General features: G+C 33.5%; 2 protein-coding genes across 2 annotated transcripts; both read right to left on the bottom strand.

Annotated features, from left to right (window-relative positions):
- Positions 1-726: 726 nt before the first annotated feature.
- Positions 727-4,871, bottom strand: LOC132276620 (probable BOI-related E3 ubiquitin-protein ligase 2). The gene is made up of 4 exons (XM_059778136.1): positions 4,718-4,871; positions 4,486-4,586; positions 4,091-4,407; positions 727-1,664 (listed from the first exon to the last, which is right to left on the bottom strand). The coding sequence occupies exons 1-4, from the start codon at positions 4,768-4,770 to the stop codon at positions 1,137-1,139; spliced, it is 999 nt and encodes a 332-aa protein (XP_059634119.1). The 5' UTR covers positions 4,771-4,871; the 3' UTR covers positions 727-1,136.
- Positions 4,872-7,139: 2,268 nt separating this feature from the next.
- Positions 7,140-8,771, bottom strand: LOC132279078 (uncharacterized). Its single transcript, XM_059781010.1, has 3 exons — positions 8,113-8,771; positions 7,839-8,024; positions 7,140-7,755 (listed from the first exon to the last, which is right to left on the bottom strand). Exons 1-3 carry the CDS (start codon positions 8,602-8,604, stop codon positions 7,468-7,470), a joined length of 966 nt encoding a protein of 321 aa, XP_059636993.1. The 5' UTR covers positions 8,605-8,771; the 3' UTR covers positions 7,140-7,467.
- Positions 8,772-19,751: the final 10,980 nt, after the last annotated feature.

The raw sequence follows: 19,751 nt of genomic DNA, 5'->3' as shown, positions 1-19,751 counted from the left end.
AACTTCTTTTCATATAAACTGATAATTAATAACAAAAGAGAGAGATATCTTAAGTCTTAACAATTCCGACATCATGTTTGAGAATGTAAAAGCATATGTAAATACATGAGCAACCAACTGATCCTTCAAACAAGTGTTTCTTAGTATAATTGTATTTCTTTCTTCCTATAATAGTTCCTAACAATATTACGAAGAGTAAAAACAAAAACAAGAAAATACCTTAAATTCCATTTGGCAGATAACCATGTCGAGCTCTTTCATGTCGTACAAGGACCCAACATAAATTTAAAAAAATATCCCATCTAAGTCTACACACAACAAATGCTAACTATGACCCCAAAAACAAAAAAGAAATACATAAATAAATAAATGTTTGAGAAGAATGAGAATAATCAATCAAGCACTCAACTTACAAGAAACCCCATCATAGGGATGCATCAGAATGCCAGATGACAATGTTCCTGATGTTATAAAAAACCCAGAAGTAATTCACCAACATAGTGACTGACCACAGTAAAATTGTTTCATTACGGTATAGATCCCATTGTTTGGAAAACATGTCAGGCATATAAAACAATAATGTAATTCCTTACGACTTTAGCTGATATGTAATGTATCCATAACCACATTCCTTTTTTTTTCAAATTTTACACACATTTTCAGATACCATTTTATTCTATACACCATGGAGCATGCTAAGATTCAAAACCACGCCTTAAACATAAATTTACATGGGAAGAGGAATCATGTCAATGATCGCCAATTTCTCCTTAGAAATTCAAATAAAAATATTTTCCTTGCTGTGTTTATATGTTACATGGAGCTTCAAAACAATTATTGCCTTGCTGTATTTGTATGTTACATGGATCTTTGTTGAGTTGAGCTCCCCATGCAGCCCAAAACAAGCAGCAATCTATTCAAGCAAGCATTGACTTATAATCAGAGCAATACATATTACACCATCGAAGGGGGAATATTCTGGAACTGATATGCAGCATTTGCAGATGTTCAAGACAGTCTCTGAACATGTAGAATATATAAAGTGCTAAGGAAGTACAGAATGAGCCAGGATGAAGCATTTACCCACACAGTAAGAACAATGCATGTAACATAGCATTAGACATTAACATATCTCACTACATATAGACCTCCATGCCAATAAACTTAGAGGACTGACACAGGGGACAAAGACTAAGCTTACTTTCACAATCTTTACACAGGCAGAGATGCTTACAAGGTAACAAAAGCATGCACACCTCGTTGACTCTACAAACCTTACATGTCATCAACTCCTTCAATTCATTGCTCTCCTTGCAAAGCAGGTGGAAATCAATCGCACGACCATTGCAGCAAGAGGCTGTATCATCTACCTCACTGTCACCACACCCTTCTTTACTATCTCTACTCTGCGCGTAGACTTGCTGAAGGTTGAACTTAAGGGTGTTAATCATGTTTTCATTGTATTTGGCCCGCTGTTGCCAAGCACCTGCTTCCAGAGCCAACTGTTCCACCCGCAATTCAAGCTCCATATTCTTCCTGTTGATATTGTCCACCTCTACTTCTTTTTCATGGAGTTTCTGAACGACTTTTTCTTCAAGGTATGAGATAGTTTGGAGTTGGTTGGCCTGAACCTTCTCTAGAACTGCTTGCCTTAATCGATCACCCTTTTATAACCAGGAAAATAAGAAGTTTTAATTCAAATATCTACATATAAAATCAATTTACAAGGATATTTATCTAAAATTCCAAGCTTATATTTGTCAGTTGAACTGCTGAAATTTCACTACGGAAGAGAGAGATTAGGAAAGAAAAAAGAAAAAGACAACGGTTTCTGGGTTATAATTCGGTCCACACTTATTTGAAGTTGGAAATCTAATCATTTGCTTGAGAGCCTAGTTCAATTAACTCGATAAAACATTCATTTGTTTCACATCCATAAGCTGAATGGAAAATGGATCAGGTCATATTTGCATGTCACGTGAAATTTAATTGGTGCCATCGAGTTATAAATAGCATTAGAAGATAAATATCTACAATAACAAATAGCAATATTGGAAAAGCTTTGACCGAGATTTGTTGCCATGCAATGGTTGAACCCTTAATCAATGACCACATACACAATGCTGGAATTCTATAGTCTAATGTTACTTAAATTATTAATGTAGTTTCTATGAGATGCCCAGACGCAACCAAAGGGCATTACATTTTCCATTGCAGTTGAATGCTTATGTTGTACCACAGACAGTGTGATGTAATAATTATCATAAAAATAAACAAATTTAAGGAAATATCATTAAATCCTTAGATACCATTGCTTTGTACAAGTACAAAGAATAGCTTTTACACTTTTTACAAGTTTATAGAAACCCAGTGGCCCCTTTTAAAATTATGGAACACGCAAGCAAACTCCTTTAGCAGGATATATTCACCACCAAATCAATAACTTCTTAAAAATTAAAAAATTAAAAACTTAAAAAATATTTAAAGCTTTCTAAAAAAATTTACAAACGAACTCAGTGGCTGCATTTTAACAGTTTAACTTCTAGGCAAACTCGAGTAGATAATCAATGCTATGGTGACATCGTGTCATTTTGCATACGTGGTATCACAAATCAATTAAGTCTAACCATGCAAATGAATCCTTGCAGACTCACTCACTAACTCTCTCAATTTCCCCTCTCCTCAATCCTCCCAAAATGAGTGAGCGTGACAAAATGCATTTGCATGGAAATACGATTGATTTGTGACACCCTATCAACTAAATGACAAGGTTTATCTATTGCACTAAATATTTACTCCATAAACACAACTAGCTAATTCAATTTTGGCGGGATGCCCCCACTCTCCACAATTAACAAGTGCAGATAAATGCACATCAACTGTCCGAATGAGTGTAATGGTTCAATAAAGTTGCATGGGATTCTCAGACACCATAGAAATTATGAGACTCACTTCCCCGACTTAGTATTCACATTAATGCACATGTTGCATTTTGAATTCTAGGCAAACTCGAGTACCATTTTGCTTACATGGTATCACAAATCAATTAATTCTTACCATGCAACCTTGCAGACTCACTCTCTCCATTTCCCCTCTCCCGACAAAATGCATTTGCATAGAAAGACAATTAATTTGTGACACTACAACTAAATGACATGGTTTATCCGTTGCACTGAATATTTATTCTATAAACACAACTAACTTATTCAATTTGGCTCCATAATTAACAAGTGCATATAAATGAAAATCAATTATCCGAATAAGTGTAACAGTTCAATAAATTTTCATGGGATTCTCAGACGCCACAGAAATATTGACTCTCACTTCCCCTACTTAGTATTCACATTGAAGAACATGTTGCATTGTGACTTCTGGGTAAACTCGAGTAGATAATCAATGCAACAGTGACACCGTGTCATTTTGCTTACGTGGTATCACAAACCAATTAATTTTTACAATGCAAATGCGTCCTTGCAGACTCACTCACTTACTCTCTCCATTTTACCTCTCCTCAATACTCCCAAAATGAGTGTACCAGAGTAAGTGCAACAAAATGGATTTGCATGGAGAGACGATAGATTTGTGACACCCTATCAACCAAATGACACGGTTTAGCCGTTGCATTGATTGAATATTTATTCGATAAATCCAACTAACTTATTCAATTTTGGTGGGATCCCCCACTCTCCAAAATTAACAAATGCAGGTAAATACACATCAACTGACTGAAGAAGTGGAACAGTTCAATATAAATTTTCATGGGATTCTCAGACGCCACAGAAATTATGAATCCCACTTCCCCAACTTAGTATTCACATTAATGAACACGCATAAAATTTAAAAAGAAAAAACTACAATTTACTTGGCAGGTAAATCAATCAGACCTCACATAGAATCGTCTAATACATACGCCAAAACAAATAATCATCCACCAATTTCTCTCTGTAGATCAAATTCAATCTATAAATGTGGAAAGTAAAACAAAAACCCCCATTTACCCAATTGAGTATAATAAATGTATTACCAAGATAGAAACTTTATATAGAACCGAACCTGATTACCAAGATAGAAACTTTATATAGAACCGAACCTGAACTTTGATGAATCTATCAATCTCTGCTTCCTGTCGCAGCAGCTCGCGATCAATGTCGTCTCCACCAAACGCAAGAAATGGCGAGTCCACCGTCGAAGCCAAGCGACCGTTGTCAAGTGACAAACCTAACCCCGTGGAGACTGATCGGGGCTGCAATATATCAACAGAAGAAATCTGTGAATTGTTTTCCAAGAAATCTTGCTCTTTCAGCCTCCTTTTCTTCGGTTCCAAACCATTGTTCCACTGCAAATCGACTCCGCCATCGCTGCCATCACCGGCAGGAACCGGACCAGGTGCGAACCCTACCACGTGAACTGGAATAACAGAGATGATTTATGCAATTGGGGCAACATAAACTTGAATTGGAGAGAGAAGAGAGAGATAGAGCATACAGGGAGGTATGTACGGAGGATGCTGAGACTGATCGGCGAGATTAGGGCCGTTGAAATAGGAAACCGGCGGCGGAATCTGACCGTCGATGTTATACAAGTTCCTGAAAACGAGACAAAGAAAATGAAAAAGATTGAATTAATAGGTGATTTTAAAGAATCTGTTGATTAAAAATTAAATCTTGGTGATGTTAGGGTTTTAAAGATGATTATTTTGGTTCTGTGTAAGACTTACCGGAAGTTGTTTGATCGTTGTTGCTGTTGGAATTGGTGCTGGGGCATAGCCATGACTGGCTAGAGAGAGAATTTCATAGACTGGAGAGAGGTGGTCGAGGAGAAAGAATCTATCCCTGGTGATATCGATACTTTTGTACTAATCCTAAAAATTCACTAAAAAAACAAAAATTAAAAATGAAAAAGGCCACGTACTATTTATTGAGTTGAGTGGGCGGGTTGGAACATGATGAATAATTGGGCCGGAAAGTGGCGGGCCTAGCCCGCTTTGTCACCCTCTGATCCAGAAGGACATGGATAGTCTAAATACGGACGACTCAATACGCATATATGATACGATCATAATACAACTATTTTTAAAATACGGATATGCAAGGGCAGGACAATAATATATTTTTAAAAACTTAGATATGCATGAATTTAGCTAATACTTATTTATGTTATATATATTGTTATTAACATTTATTCGTAAAATCATATGAGTTGAGAGTTATACTATTGCATATTTTGTATGGATAAGTTTTGTACTAAAACCTGATAAATATGTGTATATATATATTTCAATACTTTTTTTAAGCAAATTGTGATATATATATATAAACACTTCTATGTTGAATAAATTTTAAATTTTTCTTAACCATCATATTATGATATTACTGCTGAAAAATTCAATTTTAATGTTGAACACTTGTTAAGAATGTGTTATGAGAAATATTAGATAGGTTAAAAAATTTTGAGACACGTGTTACAAAGTTCATTTATATATCTATCGAGTAAAACAATTATAATATTGTAATCACTTTATAGTATCTATTTAAGGAGTGCTAATTGCAATCGTGCAAGGCCTATTCACGGTCACAGTTAGGATTGTTTAGTTTTAAATGCATTAATTACTTGAGTTTCTATTTATATGGTACTCTATAAACATTATTTTTTAGACAAAAATATCCTTTTAAATTATTTAATCTTTCTTCTTCTTTCCTCTTTTAATTGAGGATGTGTGCGTATATATATAACTAGTGTTATGTGAATGGATTCTGAAAAAGGAAAAAAAATATAGATAGAATAATTCATTCACAATGGATGGATGGATTCTAAAAAAATTAAAAGGAAAAAAAAAAATAAAAAGAATAAAAAGAAAAGTTAAAAAAAAAAAAAAGGGAGTTAGAAAAAAATCCAAAAAGAATAAAAAGAAAAGTTAAAAAAAAAAAGGAGGTAGAAAAAAATCCAAAAAGAATAAAAAGAAAAGTTAAAAGAAAAAAAAGAGCCAGAAAAGAATCTATACATAAAACTTTTTTTTTTTTTTTTATTCCAAAAATCTCAGAATCTATCTTGTATATGGATTCTTTTCTCTCTCTTTTTTCCCTCAAAATCCATCCCTTGTGAATTGATTATCCTATCTAACTGTTTTTTTTTTTTTCTCCCTTTTACAACATCCATTCACATAACATTAGTTATTATATACACACGCGCGCACATATCCCCGTATGGATCGATTAAGATAAGAAAAATGCTAGATAATTTTTAAAAGTATTTTTATCTAAAAAAATAATGTCTGTAGAATCCCATAAAAATAGAAATTTAAGTAATTAATGCATTTAAAACTCTATATTAAAGTTAAATAAGTTATGAACTATCAAAAATATTATATTATAATATGGCATTACTCTCATATTTTATCATTAGAGTTATTATATTGTTCATTACAAATTGTGACATGCGTAGAATGTCACTTAAAAAAGAAAACTAAATAAGGAGAAAGAGGACCAAATTCCAATTGAAATAAAATTTTTGGGATACGTTAATATATGTTCACAGTATTATTTTCAAAACAGTTATGTATTTTTTTTTATTATATATATAAAGAAGAATATGTGATGAATAAGTACTATTGGTTATACCCTTCTGCAATATATTTTTAATTGTTCCAAATGTGTTCAACAAGCGTCTGAAATGTATCAATGAATTGTCCAAGATGTTTGGATCAAATATTTTAAATAAAATATATTTTTAAATTATAGATACGGTTATGAAGTGTCAAAAACACTCCTATGTCAAAAAAAAAAAATTAGAGGTTGGGCGACGTGTTGGCGTGTTAGGTGCATTACTGACCCTTGTACCAGAGTTCATACATGTCCTAAGCTATCATACATGTCCTAAGCGATCAAAATCAAGTGAATTGTGCTAATTTCATGAGAAGACTTGTCAATTTGAACTTCATATAGATTACAAAATAAAACTCCAAAACTACTCCTATCATTGTCAATTTATCACACAGTGCACACACCTTACTAGTGGCACTCCAATAACATATTATTGGTCATTTTCTTGCATGGACCATTCAACAAAACAAGGTTATTAATCATGAGTCGTGACCAAATCCTCAAAATTTCAAGTTTTTGAATTAACATGAACAACTCAAATAAATGAAACCACTAACAAATAAATTATATTACTTTCCACATTATACATAATAAATAAATAAATAAACCCCTTTAGTTGTGTGCGTGGGTTGTAACTTGTAAAAGGTCATTAATTCACACACGTCATTGCACTACCGGGCAATCGGGCAGCCAAAAAAGGTTCCAACACCGCGTCTCTCCACCCTGCCCGAACAACTCAAAAGCCTGCCCGTCTAGCTGTCTTCCCATCACCATTTTTGAAGAAAAGTGAACCAGCAAAAGTAGCCAACTGTCTAACAACTCTTTTATCCCATAAAAATAAAAATAAAAAATTTAATGACTCCTGCATTCAATCATAGGTACATGAATTCTTGAGCGAGATGGGTTTATTCAATTTCTTGGAATCAAACACAATCGAACAGTCGATCTTCTTGTAGAACTTGGGCTTCACCAATTTACCCAGAACGTACGCTCTCGATCGAACAGTGAAGCTCAGATTCAGAGGCACAGGCACCGTCAGATGCGTCCCCGTTGAACTGCTCAAGCTCGCCCCACTTCCATACAGAGGAATCTTATTTCCGATCACCGACACAGCCACCGATCTCTGGCTTTTCCTCGACTGATAAAATTTTTTCATCTGCAGTACCACAATCAATTAAAACCCATTTGTAATTGAGATCTAGAAATGCGTATTTGGGTTAAATTGTGGGTAGTACTTACATCTCCAGATCCAACTGTGAGTTGAGAGTATGACAGATCCAGAGCTGTTGATGTAACATGGACTCCGAAAAAAGTTGCAGTGTTGCGGAATGTGAATTTCACAGTCGAGTTGCTGGAGATCATGTCTGTAGCCACTCCTGAATAATCCGAACCAGCTTGAATCGCAAATCTCTCAAATGTAATACTCTGCAAAACCAAATCAATCATATACCCATTAAAAAAATGTGATTCAAAAGTGTAATTTGATGAAGAAAATGTGATCTATCTAACCAACCTTCATGGTGATTTTGGGTTTCTGTGGTTTACTAGCACCCCACAAGATGAGAGAGAAGAGAGAGAAGAGAAGGAAGAAGCCAAGGATGAAAATGAGGAAATAGCAGCGACGGGGGAGGGATTTCTGGGACTCTTCGTCTTCGAGGACGCCTTCTTCTTCGATGACGTCGCAGGGCTTCTGGTTCTTCCGGTGGTGTTTTCCGACGGATCCGTCGTTGGGCGAGACCTTGCGGGAGCCGGGCTTGAGAGATCCGGAGAAGCGGCTGGAGGAGGACTCGCGGGAGTGGCGGCCCACGGAGGAGTGAGAGTGGGGAGGCGAGCCCATGGGGCTGAGCACCGGGGTGGAGTGGAACGACGTCGTGGTCTTCTCCCCATCGTGGGAGTCACGTGACGGGCTCTGCACGTAGTACACCGGCCGTCGCGGTGGTGAGCGAGTCGGCGACGACGTTGCGAGGCTGGTCACCTCCGAATCGGTCTTTGCGTGGATGTGCATTTCGTCGACAAAGCAGTCAGACTCTCTCTCTCTCACACTTGAATTGGGCTTCTTTCACTCTCTCTCTCTCTGGAAAGCGTGGTGAGTGGGAAAATTGGCTTCTTTTTCTCGAGAAAGTGTGTGGAGTGAGTGGGGGTGTTTTAAGTGGGACTTTTTGGGTAGCTTTGGTTGCTCCTGTGATGAATACGTTGTTATTTAGGTCCAATAAGAAAGGGGTTAAACGCTTAATCGTTGTTGAGTATGAGAAAGAAAGACGCGTATATTAAACACCGACAGTACAAATCAAATAAAAATGTAATCTAACGGTCTAACCTTCCTGTTCAATCTTTTTAATATATATTTTTATTTATTTCTTTTTCACATTGATAAAAAACATAAATAAATGGTAGAAATTACAATCGTTTTTTCATAACATTTGTTATGTTGGGCACATTGTTGCATTTGTTTCAGAAATAGTTTCAAATCTGAAAAAGAAAAAGAAGAAATATTTTTCATTTTCTTTAAGCACGAGAAAAACCAAAGAGACTACAAAACCGAAAATTTGTTTCAGGTTAGCTAATTGTAATATTTAATAATTTAAAAAATAATTATAGTAAATTAAATTTGAAAACATAAAATACAAACATTATTGGCAACAAGTTCTATTTTGCATTTTGATTATTTTTATTTTTTGTAGTGTGATTTATTCTCCAAAAAAAAAAACATGTTTAGTATTTGTTGCAAAATATTTCGTAAAAATGTTTGAATTATTTTTTAAAATTTTATTTACATTTGGTTTTATTTTTTATTTTTAAATCTCATTACAGTTGTTTAGTCATAATAAAGAAAAACAAAGGAGGAAAAAAAAAATAAAGAAAAAATAAATGAGAGAATAATGAAAGAAAAAATAAAAGTTCGATTGAATAAAGTGAATGAAAATAATTTTAGGAGAAAAAAAAAAATGAAGAAGAAAAGAGAGGAGTAAGAATGGAAATAACAAGAATTAGAAGAAGTATTTTTAAAAAAAATAATAATTTCAGGGTACACTTTCTAAATTTTTATAAATTATGTGGGCAAGTTAAAAATAAAAGGCAAGCATAACCAGGGTACATGTACGTGCCCCACGAGACCATGCTAGTCCCGTTCAAACCCTATACAACACGAACAGAGCTCATGTAAGTTAAGAAAACACATGTTATCTGGCACACTAATACGTCCAAAATAATTTCAATATATATACATATATATATATATTTTTTTTTACACCATAAATTTTAAATAATTCTCCTAAATAATTTTCAATATTTTTTTACGAACATTTAAACATTTATTTATTTATTTATTTTTGCTTTAACCCATTATAATTACTAAACGTATTTCTGTTTTGAAATACTGCATATCACAGCAGAAACAGTAGCTATTTCTAAATCTGTCCAAGAGAGGACAAAAGTTGGTGCGCAATTAGAGAAGGGAAAGAGGACAGGAGTCACATGACAGCCATCTCACGGTTGGCGCCACGAATCTGCCCCTAGCGTAGGTGCCACGCCTGCTAAAATGAACTGGAAATGATGGTATTTCCTCATTAACCATTTTCATATTTCATAAAAAAAAATTCAGTGATATATTGCGACTTCACGTGATACTGTCACATTTATTAGGCTTGATTGAAATAAAATCTGTGAATTAGTTTGTTACCTGAGAATATGGAATTGAAGTCCATTCAAACCCTCATTTATTAAGTATCAATAACAAAATTTTTGCTTTCTACTTGTTACCTATTTTTGGTTCAACGAATCATTTCTATTTCTTTGGTTCTCATAACTTACCAAACCCTAAAGTACAATAGAATAAGAAAATGAGCTGTCATACAAATACAGCTTCTTGACGTTTCTTATGAAAAAATTTAAGGTGGTTAGTTATAAGAAGGGTCATTTTGTCCCACATCGGAATCGGATGGGAAAGAGATTGGGTATAAATGGGTGGGTATGCAGTCTTACCAAACAGTTCGAATTTTTGGGTAAATGGACAAGCGCCCACCCATTACAGTTGGTATCAGAGCCAAACCCAGTCCTTAATTCGGTGTCACGCCAAGCGCCCTGCCCACGCCAAGCGCCCTGCCCGGAAGGCGTCCGGGGGTGAGTCCATCCGAGTAGGCAGGGTGGCCCAACCGCAACAAGGGCGTTGCGAGTTTGGGTGGGTGAAAATGTAACAAAATCGGAATCAGATGAGAAAAAGATTGGGTATGCAGTCTTACCTAACAATAATCTAACTGACATAAAAAAAAATAAAAAAATAAAAATGTTTATTTTGGAGTATTGTAAAATTTCTCATCTCTTGGAGTATTGCAGAACTTCTCATCTCTTGCATATTGAGCATGAATCATTGAACACTGGCACGGACCTATGGCTAGATTGGAGATTGCCGTGAATTTTTTCTTTTTTTAATAAATACCCTTGTTGTTAATTTGTTTTTTAATTATATACTTATAAAATATTCCTATTGTTAAAATTATTAAAAGAAATTCATTCTTGCTCCCATAATTTTCTAGGTCTTTGATTGAACCTGACAATCTTGAGAAACTGTACAATTAAGTTTTTAATACACAATGATTTACACCAGAGGATAAAAGAAAAGAAACAAAAACTGTGAAGAATGACAAGCAAGCCATGTTCCTAGAATAAGTGTCGTGATGTGAAAAGGATTATTGCATTGTTGGAACCATATCAAACATGTGAACCCATGTGGAAGGGATGTCTCGCGACTCTTTCCACCAAGAATAAAGCCACAAACCAAAATAGATCTTATTATATTGTAATTTGGCAACAAGAGAGGATGGAAAGAGTTTACACCAGGTTGGGCTTCTTTACTCTTCATTTCGTATTAATAAATTAGGTTTTATGTTTGTTCATTTATTCAAAAGTTTAAAAGATAAATTACATAAACACCTTATGAGGTTTGGTTATTTTTTAACTAAATGAAGAATTTAATTTTAACTTTCACTCACACCCCAATTTAATTTTTGACTTCAAATATATTTGAATTGACCATTTTACTCTTAAAATTTTAATACAAAATATATTTAAGTTGAAGAGCCATGTCAACTGAAATTAGAACACAACAACAAGAAGATTGTCCCCATGGAAAGATATATATGTGTGTGTGTGTGTATATGAGCTAGAGATAACCATATATATACATAGAGCACTAGGTATGGAAATCCATAGAGAAAAAACTCAAATTTTGTTCACTCTTAATTCTCAACCATTCTCTCTAGTTCGCTGCACATTTAGTTGATTAATTCTTCAACTCACTTTTTCTACGATTTAAATTGGAAAACCCCAATTCTGGTTTTGTATTGTAGAGAGAGAAAAAGCCCAATTTTGATTCTCTCTTGAATAGTTCATCCCTGCATTCTTTGATGGAATTGAAGATGATGATTGATAACTATTTTTTTAATGTGATTGAACTGTTGCCTATCTTTTAGAGTTTGTTTTGCCTTCTAATTCAAGGAACTAAGGAAGAAAGAGAACAGAGCTTCAATGGAGGAAAAAAATATGAAGTGTATGTGTTGAGCTCAAAAAGTTTACAACATAGAATCAGATAGAGTTATTCTGGAACCCAATCAAAGAACTCCGGATGGAACGTGATCGGAAAGGGTCTGGCGAGCCATGGAACAACATTCAGCTACAAAAGCTGTAAAGTTATTGAGATCCAGGAGCTTGACAAAGATGACAATGAAGAAAAATGAGACAGAGACCCATAACAACTTTCTGTATATTACTAATTACTCATTCACTCTATTATATCAATCAAACCCATCACCATCCACGACTCTTTGACACCATTTTCTTTTTTAAGTTTGGTATTTTTAACATTGCAATAATGGTGTCTTAATGGTGTGTTTGGAATGACGGATTTTCAAGATATGATATTAAAAAGTTGGGATTTCTTTACTTTGGAATAGATGTTTTGTATGTGTGTGTGTCTATATATATATATATATATGGTTGTTTTGTATGTGTCTGTATATATATCTATATATGGCTGTTTTGTAAGTGTGTGTGTGTATATATATATATGGTTGTTTTGTATGTGTGTGTATATGGCAAGATTGATGGGTTAATTGGGGATGATGATGATGATAGGAAGAAGAGGAAAGGAGTATGTTGGGGTAGTTATTGGGATTTATATGCCCTGGCATAACAAATTTCTATTTGGATTAAAGTGACATAAGTTCCTGACGTTTCTGAAATATTTATGTTTTATACAATTGGTGAATTCTAATATATTATGTTTCGATTTATTATAAAATTGATAGTGTTCACTTGATTACAAGAGATATTTATATATGTATGTGATGACGATCCATACATAAATATAAATGTCGATAATTATGGATAAACTCATAATTAATTAAGACTTGAACTGGATCCGCGTTAAGTTGAGATATATTGCGAGAGACGTCGTATGCAATTACTTTCTATTACCGTCATGGCATTTGACTCTTAAGCATGAGAAAAATATAGACTCTTTTATTAATTAATAATTACTTTGATTTATTCGACGGATTCTTCGGGATCCTTAAACCGACACTTTGGGTAGTTATGTAATTAATAGTTAGAGGGTTATATTTTCAATATTTGCATCATTGCTACTTGTATTTATATTGTATTGATTATGGTTGATCACAAAGTAAATTCGAAGGCCTTCGTGTGTTTTTAGACAAAATAATTTATTATATATTTATTTATTTAAATTATTATTTTTGTCAAACAAATGTTTTATTGTGATCGAGTCAGAAATAATCAAAGGTACCAAAACAAATATATTAATTAAGTAGTCGGATTGATGCCTTTATTTATCCGATAACTAATTATGCATAGAGGGATTAAAGTGCAATATTGACTTAGAGGTTATTTATTATTTAATTGGAGTTCAATTAATTTCTTTTAGTGGAGTAGAAATTAATTTATGAATTAATTGAATTGGGTCCATGGACCGGGTCAATTATTAATTCCTTGTAGCCAATAAAATAATAAGCCCAATGGATTCTCACTCATAACCCAACTTGATATTTGAATCATATTAGATTTGAAACATGTGAATTAGAGATTGAGAAGGATTTGTTGTTTTCTTTTCTTTATCTTTATGTTGCCTATAAATATACATGGTCTATGTATATTTTAGGGGTGATTTTTTGGGAAGAAGGGAATAGGAACTTATTTTCTCTCTCTAGAAAATTAGGGTTTATATTCTCATCTAATAGAAGCTCCCACAAGCCTAATTTTCCAAGGTCATTCATGGAGGCATATGAGTGATTCATAAAGGCAAAACAATTAACAAGAAGATGGAGATCCTAGGAGAAGGTATCTTGCTAAGAGATCTACAATAAGTGAGAACATTCACTTTAGAGGAAAGATTTAAAGGTTTACTCAGACATTTGATGTAAGTATTCAATCTAGTTTTATTGAATGAGACATCATATTTTATTTTCACATAAAACTTGTCTCTATGTGATGAATCAAGATCTATGAATCAAAATCCCTCGAAAAGTTTTTAAAACTTGCACGTTTCCCAACAGTAGTTTGGTCACAAAAATAGTCAACATGAGGTTAAAGGGTAGCATAGTTATTTAACACCTCAAAAGTATCATGACCCCACAAAAAATTGACATTTGGGGGTCTAAGTGAAATATTAAACCACTAATTCAAATATAAGTGAAATTTAAAACCAAAATATTAATCTAGCCGAAAAATGACCTAACCTCAGGGGGGTCTAAGTGTAATTTACCCAAGTTTAAATTGTTGGGTAGTACTGCGTACCCACTAATTTATACCCAATCACTCTCCTATCCAGATCTAATGTGGGACAAATTTCCCCTTATAACAGTAGGCTACATGAATAGGGATGACGATTTCCTCCAACCCGGCGGGTTTCCGCCTCGCCCCTGATGGGGCGAATTTGGTAACCCCTTAAATGAGTTTGGGGTGGATATGATAAAATAATTAAAACCCGAAATAGGTTTGGGGCGGGGGCCAATTTAGTAATAAACCCGCTCAGCCCTGATTATATATGTACCTTCAAAAATTATATATATGTATATTAAGACCATTGTTACTTTGTTACAAATGTTAGTTAGTATATTAACATTCACTACTTAGTGAATTAAAAGTCTGGACCACCTTATTTATCAGTCCAACTTGAGCACATTTGGCTAGTTTTTTTTTTTTTTTACATGCTAAATATTAAAAGTAGTATAACCCACCCGCCTCCGTAATTAAACAGAATGGCGGAGTCGGTATTTTGTCTGCCGAAGTAAGGGCAAGGAAGGTATTTCAATTACAAATCCGTCGTAGAGTAGTAGCAAAATTAGTATGACGGATTTTCTAACGGGGCGAAGTAAGGTTTAGCTAACTCCGCCCCATTGCCATCCCTACACATGAATTCTCTCTCTCTAAATTTTTCTATTATTTTTAATTATCTCATCATTATTTTTTATTGTCCTCTCCATTTCTTACAACTAATCTTCTTCGAGCTCCAAAGTTACATGTATGTAGGAGTGGCAAAGTTCCTTGAACACAATGCGAGATAAGTGTCCTTGAGTTGAACTTAATCGGGTTTGGATCATAAACTCGACACGATTAATTCGTTTAATTAATCAGGTCGTGTTAAGGTTGAGAAGTTCAACATGTGTGATGAAAGATGGATTTTAGTAATTTTTTAAATTAGATTTATTTATATTTTATATTTTTAGAGAGTTTTTAGTTTTAGGTAATTTTCTTATATTTTTAGTTTCTTTTTATTATTAGGTTACTTTATGTTTTTTTATTTTCCTTTAGAAATTAGTTTCCTTTTCAGTATTAGGCTTTTTTTTTTTAATTATAAAATTACATGTAATGCAATAACAAAAATTTAATCAAATGCTTTTATTGCTTCTGCTATATCAATGTGTACAAGGACAGAGGGAGTTAAGGGCGGGGGGCATGTGCCTCTCTGGATTTTGCCCCTCCCTCTCTTATATTATATATATATTTCTTATAATATATATATAGAAAGTGTCCCCCAGAATTTTCTCATTTTTATGTTATGGTGTACAATAGTACAATGTGTCCCCTGAAATTTTTTTCTATTGTAAATTTATGGTATGGTGTAAATACTACCCTTCTGAAAATTTATAATTTGTCTCTGAATGTGTAACCCGTTTATACCTGTTTAACTAAAAAATATATAATCGTGTTAATTGGACATGAATAATTAGGTCATTTCAACATAAACTCTAACATAATTATACACTAACTCTTTAACTATCATTTTTTACCGTCTTATTCACACTATGATTTGGGTTCTCTAATAAGTATTTAAACTCGTGTCTTTTAATTTATTATATTGTGAACTAGAGACTATTTAATAATTTGGTTAAATTAAGACTTATATATATATATATATATATATAGTATTTATTGTTTGATGAGTATTATAAATAATCTAAATAATATATTGTATCATTTTGGTAAATAGATGATTAATCAGGTTATCATATGTAACCCATTTAATAAAGAGGCCTTGTTAGTGTTAAGGGACCTGACATGTTGGTTAAACGAGTTGTGTTCGGATTAACTTGTTTAGTATAATTAATACACTTAAATTGATATAACATAATTATGATTCACGAACACGAATTGTCATTCGTGTGTGTATATATATATATATATATATATATAAAAGAACCAAAATCTAGAGAAACAAATTCACCAGGTCTACCCATCTTAAAAGCCCAATTAGGAATGCCCAATTCTTTGTAGATTGTATTATGGATTTAGATTAAGATCCTCCCAAGAAAAAGTAAGCATTTATAAGATGTTCAAAAATGAAGCCTACCCATCCTACAAGCCCAATTTGGAATACCCACATCATTGTAGATTATATTATGGATTTGGATACAGATCCAACCAAGAAAAAGTAAGCTTGTAAGATATTCAAAACAAAATTAAAGTTGCTACCAGCTAGAGAGGGGGACAAAATGGATTTTATAAAGTCCACTAGAAACCATCCCATCCTATATTTCATTGAATTTTTAGTTTTCGTTTTCTTTCTCACGCTTTCTCAGCAATCAAACAGCACATTATACTCTATATTTTGTTGGGACCAAGACTCAATCTAACATTTCAGCCTATGATTTTAATGCTGCCTCACCCCAAAAAAATGAAAATTGAAAAAGAGAAGCTTACTGCTTATATGTTACTATTATATAGCTGAACAGTGTTGGACCAGTTCGTGGTCCTTTTTGGGTCCAAATTGCAGTGAAGCCCAGGCTCTAAATTTTGCACTTGCTGGATATGCTTTCTTAGTATGCAACTGTCACAAGAGATACTTGTCTTATATTGGATTCGGATGGAAAGCAAAAAAAAGTATAAATGGGTAGATGTGCAATACTATATAATAACTTAAACTTTTGGATAAATGAGTAAGCGTTTACCCGTTTTAGTTGGTATTAAAGTCAGATCTAATCCTTAATTCGGTGTCATGCCAAACGCCCAGCTTGGAGGCGTCCGAGTGAGCCCATCCAAGTAGACAAGGTGGCCCAATTACAACGAGGGCGTTGCGAGTTAGGGTGTGGGAGAATGTTACAAGGGATACTTGTCCTACATCGAATTCGAATGGAAAGTGAAAGGGTATAAATATGTGGGTATGTAACACTACCCAATAACTTAAATTTTTGGATAAATGGACAAGCACCCACCTGTTTCAGCAATCAACCCCACCCCTTAAAAGATATAATATAATGTAGTTGATTAATGAAGGGAAGTAAATAAAAGGATAATAATAATTTTGGGGGAAAAAAAGAGGAAAGGAAACCATTTTAATAAATTTACTATAAAATAAGGACAAATTTGATATTAACAAAGTTTTATAAATTTTTTTATCCTTTTCCTGTCATTCAAATTTTGAAAAGATAACAAAAGCGGACTCATTTAGCTTTAATGTATTCCTTCAAACACAAAAAAAAAAAATCATATCCCTACAATTCATTTAATTTTTTTTTTTTTTTTTTTTTTTTGTTTTTTGGGTTGTGCCTAGGAGTCGAATAATGAGGATACCAATCTGTACAAAGTTTTGGACATGTTATATTGAAAAGAAAGGAAAGGCATTGGTCCATGGGTAGGTAAGTTGTGGTTCAGAATTTCCATACCTTTTTACATGTCACAGAGTAGTCAATGCCTAAGCTCACTACTTTACCATATGCAATTTTGGACCCAAACACTAAGGCCTAAAATAGGATAGGCAGCCTTTACAGCCCTAAATTAGGGCTGATTTTGTTCAGTCAGTTAGCATCATATGATTTTTTACACAAGATCGATGCGAATCGTAATATTTAATTCTAGTTGCAAACCGCATGGGTTGGTCTTACATCCTCCCACTATTCAACACTCAAATTTAATGATTTTTTTTACTTTGTGCAATTGTCCCATTTGAGTCAAGTAGCAAACAGCCCCAATCATTTTTGGGTGAACGAGGGTTCCCTTCCAGTGTTGTTTGGTTGCAATGGAAATGAAATAAGAAAGGAAGAAGAGTAATATTTGATTTTAGCACTAGCATTCCATTGTTAAAAAGACATTTTTATTTATTTATTATTATTTTTTTTTACCCAAAAAAAAGAAAGAAATACATATTAGAAAATACTCCGTAATTATTACCCCAAAAAAAAAATTGCTCCGTGATGCTATATAATCGACCATTTAGCCTGAGTGGTCGGCTAAAGTTGTGGCTGCCAAACCAGAACATATTTAGAATATAAATTAGAACATTTAATCTGATAACTTATTAGGGAACTAAATATGATATTCTATCAGCTGAACAAATCTCGTATGAATTATAGTCAATCTGATCCGAATCGTTCCAAGGCCTAGTTTCGGTTCTCCGCTCTAGCTCAGGTGGGGTGTTTTTTTTTTTTTTTTAATGGACAAAAAAAGAAGAACAAAATTGCTTCCTTTCTCCATTCCTCAATCTCTCTCTCTCTCTCTCTCTCTATATATATATATATATATATATATATATATATTGTGTGTGTGTGTGTGTGTAAGCATTCCTCTCAAAATTTGGAGAAAGAGACTCCTTTTTATTACCTCTTCCTCTAATCTGACCTTTGATCACTTCTTTCCTTTTAGTTATCCTTTAGCTATAAAATTAAGATTAAATTTTAAATACCACCATGTCTCTTGAATACTTAAAACTAATGGACCGAAATATTTTATATACGTGAAAAGAAAAAAAAAAAATTATATACCAAAAATGTAAAACACAAGCAACCACTACCAATTCAGTTCTTGCACTGAGAATTTTATATGATCATGATATCACATTTCCCACAAGAAGTCATGTGAAGATCAGATACTGTTATATCACAAAGTTGACAATATATATATATATATGATAAAGAAGGCAACTGAGTCTTTCATGATCAACTGACAGAGAGAGATTTGCTTTCTTCCTTGGCCCATTATCTTTATGGGTCTGTAATTCTGTTCATATTATATTTAAAACTTGAAATTCACTTTTCAAAAAAAAAAAAAAAAAAAAAAAAAAAAAAAAAAAAAAAAACTGACAGAGAGAGATGGAGCTTTGCAGCTTCGAAATCCATACTGTGGAGAATGCATTTTGTTTGCTTGTAGGTTTGGGGTTGGAAGTTTGCAACATGAGAGCATGGGTTTCCAATTGAAAATTAAAAAGATGAAACTGTAGTTTCTGATCAATTTTCTTGGATATTAGGGCTTGTGAGTTGTGGACCCGGAAACGTGGATAAAATTTGGTTCTGTGGGCCATTGGCTTTGTCATTTCCACAATAACACAATGGAGATGTGATTCCCATTCCCAGGAACAATGAGTCCAAAACAGAAATTAAAAAATCCATGCATTTCAATGAGTAATATTGAAGCTGGTTTATGATAATTTTTTCTTATTTTTCGGTAAGTCTAGTTTACGAGAATTATCTAACTACTCTTATGTTGGGTTCGGTAGCATTCTAGATATGAAAATTAATGGAAATCAGTTCAAATTTTGAATTAAAATTTGTTCAATTTTAATACTAAGCACCGATTCTGTTCGGTGCTCCCCAAAACATAACATTAATCTATATATGTTACTATCTCTGTCTCATAAAAGATGTCCTA

The sequence above is a fragment of the Cornus florida genome, unplaced genomic scaffold (assembly GCF_030987335.1).
Source record: "Cornus florida cultivar Cherokee Brave unplaced genomic scaffold, ASM3098733v1 CherokeeBrave_3.0.0_Hap2_Chr10, whole genome shotgun sequence".
Taxonomy (NCBI): Eukaryota; Viridiplantae; Streptophyta; class Magnoliopsida; order Cornales; family Cornaceae; genus Cornus; species Cornus florida.
Note: the sequence above shows the minus strand (reverse complement) of the source record. Positions and strands in the feature narration are given on the sequence as shown.

Coding starts and splice junctions, on each gene's coding strand:
- LOC132276620 (XM_059778136.1), bottom strand. CDS start 4,770: ATGGCTATGCCCCAGCACCAATTCCAACAGCAACAACGATCAAACAAC. Junction 4,587..4,717: donor CAACGATCAAACAACTTCCG/GTAAGTCTTACA, acceptor TCTCGTTTTCAG/GAACTTGTATAACATCGACG. Junction 1,665..4,090: donor ATAGATTCATCAAAGTTCAG/GTTCGGTTCTAT, acceptor TGGTTATAAAAG/GGTGATCGATTAAGGCAAGC.
- LOC132279078 (XM_059781010.1), bottom strand. CDS start 8,604: ATGCACATCCACGCAAAGACCGATTCGGAGGTGACCAGCCTCGCAACG. Junction 8,025..8,112: donor AACCCAAAATCACCATGAAG/GTTGGTTAGATA, acceptor TTGGTTTTGCAG/AGTATTACATTTGAGAGATT. Junction 7,756..7,838: donor TCACAGTTGGATCTGGAGAT/GTAAGTACTACC, acceptor GTGGTACTGCAG/ATGAAAAAATTTTATCAGTC.